Source organism: Stegastes partitus, unplaced genomic scaffold (genome assembly GCF_000690725.1).
Source record: "Stegastes partitus isolate 25-593 unplaced genomic scaffold, Stegastes_partitus-1.0.2 Scaffold382, whole genome shotgun sequence".
Lineage (NCBI taxonomy): Eukaryota > Metazoa > Chordata > Actinopteri > Pomacentridae > Stegastes > Stegastes partitus.
Genome location: NW_007578113.1, coordinates 145,001 through 156,823, shown reverse-complemented (window position 1 = coordinate 156,823; position 11,823 = coordinate 145,001). Strand labels below are relative to the sequence as shown.

General features: G+C 43.5%; 1 protein-coding gene across 3 annotated transcripts; it reads left to right on the top strand.

The window, feature by feature from the left end:
- The first annotated feature begins 2,267 nt into the window (after positions 1-2,267).
- hdx (highly divergent homeobox) lies at positions 2,268-10,731 on the top strand. 3 transcript variants are annotated; one of them, XM_008284958.1, is made up of 11 exons: positions 2,268-3,380; positions 5,158-5,320; positions 5,677-5,823; positions 6,075-7,262; positions 7,341-7,397; positions 7,592-7,738; positions 8,554-8,752; positions 8,841-8,920; positions 9,754-9,861; positions 9,998-10,120; positions 10,211-10,731. In XM_008284958.1, exons 2-11 carry the CDS (start codon positions 5,255-5,257, stop codon positions 10,478-10,480), a joined length of 2,385 nt encoding a protein of 794 aa, XP_008283180.1. In that variant the 5' UTR covers positions 2,268-3,380; positions 5,158-5,254; the 3' UTR covers positions 10,481-10,731. The 3 variants fall into 3 exon arrangements, with proteins under 3 accessions (XP_008283180.1, XP_008283182.1, XP_008283181.1); XM_008284959.1 differs by lacking the exon at positions 2,268-3,380 and adding an exon at positions 4,185-4,206; XM_008284960.1 differs by lacking the exon at positions 7,592-7,738.
- The last annotated feature ends 1,092 nt before the right edge of the window (positions 10,732-11,823 follow it).

Below are 11,823 nucleotides of genomic sequence, written 5' to 3'. Positions count from 1 at the left end.
AAAAATAGAAAAAGAAAAAAAAAAAAGAAAAACGTTGAAGGAAGATGCGGTGGTGCAATCCACGCGCGCACACACACACAGACACGCACACACTCTCCCCCTCGCGCTCTCTCTCTCTCTCTCTCTCTCTCCCCCTCTCGCTCTCTCTAGCTTGCTCGTGCCTTCCCGCCAGCAGCCCCGCGCGCTGTGAGAAGTGGATTCGGTGGGCGCGAGGGGATGGAGCGACCCCTCCCCTCCCCTCCTCTCTCTCTCTCTCGCTTTCCCACTCGCTCTCTCTCTCTCTTTTTTCCTCCTCCCGCCCGCCTCGCTGCAGCATCACCAGGGCCACCACTCATAATACAGACCAGGGAATGGTGCAACGCACACCATATAGGGGAGGATCTCTCTCTCTCTCTCTCTCTCTTGTCTCCCCCCTCCTCCTCCTCCTGCCTCATGCAAGGAGAGAGAGAGAGAGTTTATGCAAATAACTTAACAACCCCTTTAATGAATGTATACAGTAGGAGCTGTGAAGCAACAACACCACAGCCAATAAATTATATATAAATTGCAGCATGGTTGTATATAAGTGGCGTTGCAGGATGTTGCATTCTTTCATTTTTTTTGGGGGGGGTAACATGTCAGCAGCAGGGAAGCTCGTGCCACATCACAAGGTAAAGTGTCAGCTGTGCCTTTTTTTTTTTTTAAGTTCACCATCTATGGATGAGCAAATCAGCATCAGTTGTCAGGCTGCTGCTGCTGCTGCTGCTGCTGCTGCTTGCTGCTCGGTGCACGGAGGCCCAGCTGAGAGGAACAGCGCCCCCTGCTGCGCACCTGGGACACAGGTGACGTCATGGATTAAAACAGCAAACCCCCCCAGCACACGTACACCATCACTAACCCCAACACCCCAAAATGCTCCATTTAGATAGATAGATAGATAGATAGATAGATAGATAGATAGATAGATAGATGGACAAACCTCTACCTTAAGAGCAAATACCCAGTGATTATGGGTACTATCTTTATTGCCCTCACATGATTCAATAACAACTAATAGTCCAAAGCTCATTCCTTTCAAAGTGCAGGATCATATAAAGCTCAAGTGTGAACCTTCCAGCAGATAAAACAGCAATAATGACTTGAGAAGTCACAGAAATGAAAACCTGCAGCAATTAGCGGTCGTGTTTATGATTCTGGCAGCGTAAACCCACCGAGGGGTCAATGTTTGTTTCATCCCGGATCACAGGAAATAACATCCGTGGGTCAATTTGCCAAACGGTTTGGATTGCAGCGGCCAAATTCTTCATACATGCCCTCAGCCTCGAATGCAGGATGATTGTAAGCTACGCTTGGGCAAAAATACAAGCAAGCTATTAGAGTACAATAAATGGTATTATTATAGCACAAGGTATAAACAGAGAAGTCATGAAATCAACTCATTCTACATATCAACAGTCATCATGCACGCTCTGTCATGTCTCTAAATGAAAAAAACAGCCTTAATAATTGTAATAATAGTCTTTATTTATAGCACCCTTTTCAAAATCCAAGTTGCAAAGCATTACATAGGAACAGCAAAATGACAAGTAGCCATAAAAGTATTAGGAATTTACAGAAGATAGATTAAAACACTGGTTAAAAATATACATACACACTGGTACTGTGCAGTAATCTAAAGTACTGAACCTAAACAACAGCAGTTCCAAATCCTGAATCTCTAACCCTGAACCTCTACTGTATATTGCACACTTGTTAATATTTTTAATTAAAGCAACATTGCCCTCTGCTCCATCACACCAACATCCACCTACCTCATGTAAATGAAGTGCCAACATTCCTGCATGCATTGTTAATAATTTAATTTATTCCTGGATCATCAGAATCTGCATAATTAGCACGAAACTTTGGGCTCACTTTGATGCTCTTCTACACACGTCTGCAGCCGTGGATAGCAGTTAGACACTTTTTGTTGTTTACTCCACTGCCCTTGTTTGAATGCATGTGTGACTTTTTGTGAAAATACTTTAGGAACAAAACAAACAAACAAAAAGCTGTACTTACTTGGCCAATAGAGCTGATGAATTGCTGGGGGTGCAGCAAAATCCTAATTTAAAACATTTAAACATCATTGCAGGTGTTTTAGCATTAAAAAATGAAATGATCACATTTAGATTTATTATTGACTCATGTTTATAGAAAAATACAGTATGGCCAAATCAGATACCTCTGGGTTTATAATGAAAGCACAACCTATATATATATAAATGTGAATAAAGACAGATATTTTATTGACCAGAGGGAAAATCAGGCATCCCGTAGCTTACATGACACACTGTGCAAAATCAAGTGAAGACAGAAAAAAAAACTAAATATACAGACAAAACATACTAAATATGAAAAGCATGTGATAGAACTGTGTTGGTACATATACAAAAAAATAAAGTATAAAACAACAGAGAGGTGTAATTAGCATATGTGAGGACTGTAGCGCAAAAATAAACAATCATTTAGTAAATTGTTACATAAAATCAATTAGAAAGCATGTTGAATATTTCTGTATATTATTAGAATTTGTTATTTGAACACACTTTCTAATTGAAATCTAAATAAACAGTGACTGTAGTTTTTGTGCCGCTACCTTATATTTTTTTAATTGCACCATACAAATAGAAACATTAATGAATGGGGCTCTATGTTGGAAATATGCAATTCAAATATGATAGTTCATGCATATATATTTAAGAAAACGTTTGAATTATTAACATGATTAGTTCATTTTTGCACTACAGTATTATTCCTCTGCTCAGTCCTTGTATATGCTAATTAGACCCCACTGTTGTCTCACACTTTACTGTGTATATGTACCACCACAATCACACCACAATGGAGGAAGAGGAATATATTAATATGTAATTCAAATAAGTTTATTTATACACACACATATATATATATAAAGACATTGTCTAAGTGTCTTGGCAATGTGAAGTCCAATAACTACTAGTCAGAGTATAGTTTTTTTGTAGCCTGTGGTGAAACATTTCCAGCTCTTGTGCAGGAATCTGCAGTAATAAAAACCACCTGAAAAGAGGATCTGACACACTGAGCTGATGAGGAAACAGGCCGTTTGCAACCCAAAGTTAAACTGCTTCCATGTCTGTGACCTCCTCCTCCAGCAGCCGCGGAACAAAGTCACCGGTGGGCGGGACCACGGCGCTCAGTTTTCAGCCCTCTCCCAATGTCACTGCGATGATCTCGGCCTCCCATTGGCTCCTGTCTGCGCACACGTCACAATCATGATTAGAATTGATGATCGGACGTTCTGATTTCATTGTCTAGCAAAGGGGGACTGCTGAAGAAATCTGCTGAATTTGAGCGTTCGTGTGATTTTGACATCAAACATGGTACGTAGGGAGGTGATTTCACTTTTCGCTTCGGCTTCTCCCGGGGCGTTTTGGCTGCCGGCGTCCGCTCGAAGCCCGGGTCAGCGCGAATGGTCCCGCCGGGGTCGGGAAATCACGGATTTGAAGGAAAAGTTTAGCCGCGGCTATCCACTGGGAGAGCTATGCTAATGCTATAGCTAACGCTGGCTGGCTCGGATATGGCCGCTCGGGCCTGCAGGCTAACGCGGGGCTGCTCTCTGCACGGCCCCGTTGTGTCGGTTCTCCTCCCCGGTGTTGTTTACCGTCAGTCGTGAAGTTGTGGCATGTGCTTCCCGTTAACCGTGTTCGTGGGTCGGCTTGGCTGTCGTACTAACCTGACGTGCCCACGGTGGTGTTTTTTTTTTTTTTTTGCTCGCTAATTCTCCGCCGTAATGTTTCCATATTGACTGTAGCCATGCGCAGTCAGCCTGCCAAAATAAACCTGCTGGTTGCTTATTGGTCGCACAACATTCCCGTATGTGACTTTGTGTTTATTAAAAAAAAAAAGAAAAAACCTCCAGCAAACTACACCTCCAACTCACCCACCGCTGTTTGTCCAGCTCTCTGCAGCTCCAGGTGTTTTCACTTTAACCGTCCTGCCCGCCGCTGCTCCTTGTTTTTTTTTTTTTCCCTCCTTCCTTTGTACACAACAGAGGTTTGCTGCGAAACTTTAACGTATTTATCACGCAGGACGCCATTCATTAAGCTTAAGAATACACATGCTAGCTTCGTTTACAATATACATTAGCTGTTAATTAGCATCCCCTTGGATAAATTCAAAGTAGCTCACATGTGACATTCAAGATAGGTAAGGAAGTCATGTACAACATAATATACAATTAATGTGCTAATTGTGCTACTGGAGGCAATAAGGTGCCCAAAATGCTGGTGTTTATGTTTTTTAAAAGGTGCAAAAAATGCTGGTATTTACAAATTAATGGTGTGATTGAGGGTTTTAAAAGTAAAAATAGGACTAATAATCAGCATATAGGAGCAGGATTATTGGTTTTATTGCACAGCTGAGGTCACTGGATTGTGGCAGCTAACACTGTCAGGCTTTGTTTTTGCTATAAAGTCATAACATGTAAATTAGAATGTGAAATTTGAGCTTGTGGGTTAATGTTTTCCTACAGATGGCATGTTAGCTTGTCTAATGGTGTCATTCATGTTGCTTTGTAGTTGCTCCTACTTTGGCAGCAGTTTGTATACTTTTGCATTTACTTGCATCAGGATCAGCTTTATCTGCCAAGTGTGTGCACACATGCAAGGAATTTGATTTTGCTTATTTCTTTGTCCTCCGAGTGCTTCCACAAGTATGCACGCTTGCATTTAAACTGAGAGCAAGTGTTTCCCCGCTATGTACAGCTGTAAATATGTGTTAAAGCATGTTTAAAAGTGTACCAAAAGTTTAGTGCAGATTGTGATGATACAGGAATAAACAATTACGCTAAACGCTTCATTTGCATGAGGTAGGTGGATGGTAGTGCAGTAGAGCAAAGAGCGACTTTGCTGGGATGAAAATGTTACGCTATATGCAGAGGTTGAGGGGTTAGAGATGCAGGATTTGGAGCTGCAGTGGTTGGATTTCAGTAATTCCAGCACCAAAGTGCACATGTGTGTGATATACAGTTCATTAGGGGTAAATGACAGAGTGCTGCCAAGTTGCCTACAACATGATGAGACGCATCCGAATTCTTGAGCGAAGTAATTATTGTTAGTCGTGCTCTTTATGCTCATTATTTCTGTGCTTTCTCCTCAGCCACATTGCCCGACGGTGTGCCAGGTACACTGAGACAAGATGAGTACAACCAGAATAGTGCTAACCTAGAAAACATGGAGGCTTTGCTGTGATCTGCATGGCTGCCCCGTTCCCCTCCAGTAGCAGAATGGATGCGTGGCCACAGAGGCGTGGCCTGCAGACTGTGAGTACATCGCAAATTAAGTTATCATTATAAGCTAGAAGAAAAGTGACACGGCAGGAATTCTAACGAGCTGCGATCTGGAGACTGTGACATGTTTTGAAATAGGATTATGCAAAAGTTTATGCATTTGATAGATAATGTTTGTCATGAAAACACACAGTTTATTAATACACTGGCTTCTAACCGCATCTTTCTGCTGTGTCTAAACTGAAGAAAGGAAATTGCACAAGTGGTGAAATGATAAGTGTTTCTCTTCAACCTAATCATCTCCTGTAATCTGTCAGTGAACTCTAAATAGCTCTGAATTCTTATCTCACTTTTGGAGGGTTCTTTATCTTTTTTTGATTGCCTCTCAGATGAACCTGCGCTCAGTGTTCACAGCTGAGCAGCAGAGGATCCTGGAACGTTACTATGATAATGGGATGACCAATCAGAGCAAGGCTTGCTTCCAGCTAATACTGCAGTGTGCTCAGGAGGCCAAACTGGACTTCAGTGTTGTCCGGGTACGTCCATAAAATGTGTTTGTGTGTGAATAAGCAAATGGGAAGCAGAAGACTTGCCTATGATTTGTGTTGCACTGTTGTGTTTTTTTTTTTTTTTTCTTTTTAAGTACTCATATAATGCCAGAGCAAGTAATTGAGTTCTTCATCTGAGTCATGAATTATTATCCTCACTTGGCGGAATTAGTTTCTGTAATGTTTTGCACAATGTTTTTTTAAGTGGTGTTACTGAGCTGATTACTTTTTCCCGGCAGACATGGGTTGGCAACAAAAGACGTAAGCTTGCCTCCAAAGTTGACCAGAATGGAGGCATGTCTCATTCCTTATCTAGCCACGGATTAGCTGCGGGGCTACTCTCCAATCACACGTTATCCGGAGGTGCTCTGTCCAATCACAGCCTGGCGGCGGGGGCGCTGCTTCCTGCTGATTTGGCTGCGGCGCGGAACATCCAGAATCGTGTCCACCTTCTTCCTCCATCCTCGTCCTTCCCTTCTTTCTCCTCAACATCTTCCTCCCCTTCATCTTCCTCTCCCCTCAGCAGTGGAAGCAACAACAACAACAACAATAATGATGTAATACTGACCGGGATCTACTCTCTGAACTCCGTCCCTCGCTCCCGACCACGACCCGCCGCCCCCCCATCTCAGTCAGACTCTGAGCTCTCTGCACACACTTCCTCATCTCTGATCAACCGGGTGCTGCAGAGCAGGAACAGCTCCACCTCCTCACCCGTCCACTCCAAGTTAGTGTCACTCTCTCAGAATCTCCCATCCCTCACATCTGCCTCAGGGCCTTTAGTCTACACTGCAGTCAGGAAGGGCACTTTATCCCATGGGGAGGGAGGGATAAGTGTAGGAGCAGGGGTGGTACCTCACAGCTGGACTAGACAGTACGGTACAGCGCAAACTCGCCCTTGGTCCTCTTCCTCACAATCCCAAGCTCAGCCTCAGCCCAGACCTCACTCCAACCCCCAACCTCAGCCTCCTGCTCCACAGAAGACTCGGGCGTCCCCCGCAGTCCAAAACTCTGGCACCTCCTCCGAGCAGACACCTCGTATTCAGCAGGTCTTCACCCTGTCAGAAAAGGGTGAAGGGGACCGACTTAGACCTGCGCCAGCGTCTGCTCAGAGAAGCCAGGAGACCCGTCGGCCGTTGCCTCACCCTCTGGACACCTGTCAAAACTTCTCCATTGCCATGGAAACTGGAGATGAGGAGGACGAGTGGCAAAGGGAAGAGGAGTTGGCGAATATGGCCGCTCAAACACATATCCACAAGGAGCAGACCTCATCCAGCCCAGTTGGGGCTGAAGTGTGTGTCGTGAGAGGAAGCCACACACCTCCTATGACTAGCTCCAGACCGGCATTGCTTCACGGCAACACAACTCTTCAGGGCAGCTACTCCCTCACAGCACAGACCTCACTTACAGGGGAATCCAGCTCACAGGTAGGAGATGTTCTTGTGTCAGTACCATCGGTCCTCAAAGTGGTTTGAAAGATTTAACATGCGTGTCTTTGTGTGCAGACTTCAGTTGGTGTGTCTGCTGCCCCGTGGGTTATCAGCAACTCCAGAAAAAGAACAGTGAGTACTTTTTGTAAACACCAACATAAGAATGTGAACATTTTAAGCATTACCAAACAAGCTGAAGTGCAAGATTTATACACATATATTACATCATAATAAAGCTAGAGATGGGATAAATTCTATCACTTATTGTGAGTTTGGTTCTGATCAGTGTGCATGCTGTGTAGTCAGACAGAGGTTCATGTTTTCAGCTGCAGGATCGGACCCAGTTCAGTGATGGAGATCTCATCCAGCTGAAGCGCTACTGGGACCGAGGCATGACCAGCCTGGGCTCAGTGTGCAGGGAGAAGATCACTGCTGCAGCGAACCAACTCAATGTAGACACTGAAATAGTCAAGGTAACCAGCTACACGAGGCTGAGAATTACATGTCAGGTTAAGAAATTAAAACAATAATCAATCAAGACAAGAAGGGATTCCCTTCTGGCATTGGACGGCTGCAGGAACTGGAGGAATGACGAAAGAAAGCGTTCAGCTTCACATTGTCTGGCTACTTGGTTTTTTTTGCCAGTTACTGAAAGCAACAGTGTTTGGGGCTCTCGAGGGCTATGAGAAAATAGAAAAACAACTTTTCTAGGTCATTGAAGTTTTATAACTTACTTACACAAAGTTGTGTAAAAGTCATGCAGTTATGTATCAGGGCCACGGTAGGAATGCTGATGGACTAAATATAGTCCCACAGTTCTGGCACACACACATGACCCTCTGCCATCTCACTTACAAGGATATTTATTGCAAGGAAGAAAAATGTTTGCCTACAGATATAGTACACTAAGTTAGCTTCAGATCAATGCTAAGCAGCCTCTGCAGTGTGAGTGTTGTAGTTCTCCATCTGACCCTGTTTATAACTTTTGCTTCTCTACACATCCTTTGTTTAGCGTATTTTCCTACGTTGATCAGAGAAGTATTGTGTTCTTTTTCAAAAGAGCAATATTTTTGTACACAAGGGAAGGTTACGCAATCACAGTGCAAAATTGTGCACAAAAACTGGGCAAGGAAGCACACTGTGATCGAAACCTTTCCCTGTCATTTACCTCGACACTCAGCACATTCGTTTCGAAAAACAAATCAATATTCTTGAATTTTACATGAGTATGTTTTTATTAACATCTCTGACACTTACCGCGGCGTCTCTTGTGTCTCCTGATTTGCAGACATGGATCAGTAACAGACGGAGAAAGTACCGTCTGATGGGTATTGAAATCCCTCCTCCTAAAGGCGGGCCTGCTGTATTCTCGACCTCGTCCCCGGGAAACGAATCTCCGGTGGCCCTCAGCCCCGACGGCGAGCCGCTCAGAACGCCTGAACTCGGAGATGACTTGAACGACGGGGGATCTGTGTGCCTGTCTGAGGGTGAGACTGCGATAACAAATACACATGAACAGGCAACTCTGTGCAAAAAATGTGGAGCTCAGCATTCATGCACTGTTCTCAAATCTAGATGGCACCATCGATTCACAACACAGAGACGAGGAGGATGGAACAGATGTGTCCACCGCTGCTCCGCTGGCCAATAATGTGGTACTTTCACTATTTAGTTTCACATTACAGTAGAGCCTTATTATGTTTAGGCACTTTTTGCACTTAAATTGAAAAACATATATATACCGAAGCTCAATTCTTTATGCTGCATTTTGGTCCATTTCATTTGTAACAGGCTTCTTAAACGTCTTAAATTTTTTGATTAGTAACTAAGATGCCTACAGCAAATCAAATGCCAAGCTTCTTTTGAAGATCAGGCCACTGTTGAAGCTAAACTTGGTTGTTTCTCAAGGATTTTACTCACACCGAGAGCCTGCAGGTGTAATGCATCCCCTCATGCAAGTGCAGTATATTTTGTTCACCAGATATTCTGCAGCCCAAATTAAAATTAGGTTAAACAAATAATCCATCGTATCCTTCTCTTTTATGTCATATATCAAGTGTTTTGATTCTCAAGTAGATGTTTACTGTACAGGAGACATTTTATTTTGTATTTTTTCTCTATCCAGTCCAATTAATGTTGTTTTTAATAATAAAAAATAAAGTTCAGCAGCATTATCATTGCAATTTTCTAACTTATTTTATTGTTTCTCATTTTGAAAGAGTGCATTGTACACAAAGAGTTTCATTTTTCAGTTTTTCTAGAAACATATCAGTTGCCACTATTTAATGCAATTAGGTGTTAATTAATGTATTTTTTCTACTCAAGAATCTGGTTTATTTTGTTAAGAAAACAAATACTCTAAAAGCTTTTTATTCAAAACCGCAAAATTAAACATAAAGAGTAAAAGTCTTGCATCACACAGAACAACATTTTACGTCAGTTTCTTTACATGAAGTCATGCCTTCTGTGATCTCTTTGTTTTTAACAGAAGATCGAAGTAATTGACGAGGATGAAGAAATCGATGATGATGACGACGAAGACGGCGAATTAGTGGCTTCGGACCTCGAGCAAATGCAGAACCTGCTAGAATTCAAGGTGAATACACACCCACACTACGAGAGATCCACCGAACGGCGTGCATTGTGCAGAAGTGCCGGAGATACACATCAGTGTGCGAGCAGCACTGTTTCCCCCTCAAGCTGTGAAGTAACTCTTTGCCCTTGTGTTACAGCATGAGGAAGTGCAGTTCTTAGAGAACGAGCTAGAGAACCAAAAACAAAAATACCAGGAGCTAGTCAGCTTCACGAAGAGCCTGCTCAGCGCCGTGAGGGATAACGACCTGGAGAGACAGCAGGTATGTTCACAGTCGACCCATTTTTGTTTCACCTTTAAGTGGGGAGAGAGGACACGTTTCTAACCTGAACTGTGCTGTGTGTGTGTTCAGGAACTCATGGCCAGTCTACCTCAGCCTTCAGACCAGGACTGGGACATGACAGTGGACAGAGGAGTCCAGTCGGCTGCCGAGTCAGCAGACGCGTCCCCCATCCACGATTACCCCCAGACGGCCGGCGCGAGGGGCATCGATCCTCCGCCGGCCCAAGCAAACGAAGACGTCCCGCTGGTCACCATAAACGAAGACGATACGATAACTGAAGTTACTGAGCCCTCTGCATCAGAGGAGCAACTGCTGGAAGCAGCTACAGAACAAGAGTGACTATCTCATTTACGTCACACACACTCATACAGATGCGTTTTCACACTCCACACAGAGACAGGTTTTCACACAAGAGAGACTGTACGGTCCTAACATTTACACAAACACTCTGGTAAACTCGTACTTCGCGCCCAGTGCCTGTGGATTGATGCTTCACTACGACTGTTGGGCTGACAGATGCCTTTTTTACTGCATATCATTCGCCTTGCTCTGGTCCACTCCAGAGAGAACAATAAACGACCTCTAACTTACCCGTGTGTCTGTCTTTTTCTCAGAATGTGAATATCTGCTCATGATACAGCAGGAAAAATATAAAAATGTAGATTAGTGTTAGAACAGTCAAGGTCTCGTGTAGTGTTTAGTGGAGGTCCAGAGCGCTGCTGCTGGAGCTCTGTCAGATTGTCAATTCATGATATATAGTAACTGATCTTAAACCTTAATATACAAAGCATGACTTGTTTTGTACAAGCCATCACTATTGGCCAAATCTATTCAATTTAATTTAATTCAAATAACTTTATTGATCCTCTGGGTGCAATTTAAAAGCTCACTGAGAATTTAATATAAAGACATCAAAAAACAATAAACAAACCAAATCAGAAATATTATATTATATTACATGGCAGGGAGTCAGCAGGTCAGAGATGGTTGTACATTTAGAAGGAGGACACCTCTGGGAACAAAAGCTGTCCTCCTTCTGTGAGTCCGGCAGCCTGGACAGTGAAGGTGACGTCCAGAGGGGACGGGGAGCAGCGGCTGTGCTGGGTCCTGAAGGATCTTTCTGTAAGGTCTGTTGCTCACAAAAGGTGGAGAGGGCTCTTACAGGGAGTCCGATCATTCTGGAGCAGATCTTGCTCAGGAGCCGGTTTTTACTTGGATAGAGATAAAGTGAAACCAGCAAGTAAAAGAGAAGGTGCATAAATGTGTATCTATAAATCATGATGTTAACAATAAAATTCTGTATTCCTAAACACATGCAGCTGCTCAGTGTACACACATAGATCTCCACACAAAGACTTGGTGCGTTTGGGTGGGAGACAGAGCTGCAGAGAAAGTGGATGAGCTTTAAGCCTCTTATTTCCACTTGAACCAGGGATGGGCTGGCTTACGAAACAGTGGCTTTAAAACAGTCAACTTTCACCCTCAAGATGAGAAGCTCACACTGATGGCCCCATTTTAATTTTAATTTTTTTTATTTTGCTTTGTTTTTGGTTTTTTTGTGCTCTCCCCTTTTGATCCTGCGTCAACAATAGGTTAAACTGCTCGCCTCCCCTGTCACAGAGCCAGAGACTATTCCTAGTCGCAAGCAAATGGTCCATCAGCCGGATGCGTGTATGTCACAC

Bases quoted from the DNA above. Each gene is read 5' to 3' on its own strand.
- hdx (XM_008284958.1), top strand. From the start codon at position 5,255: ATGGCTGCCCCGTTCCCCTCCAGTAGCAGAATGGATGCGTGGCCACAG. The intron at 7,398-7,591 runs GTGAGTACTTTT...TCATGTTTTCAG, and splicing joins GCAACTCCAGAAAAAGAACA to CTGCAGGATCGGACCCAGTT. The intron at 10,121-10,210 runs GTATGTTCACAG...GTGTGTGTTCAG, and splicing joins ACGACCTGGAGAGACAGCAG to GAACTCATGGCCAGTCTACC.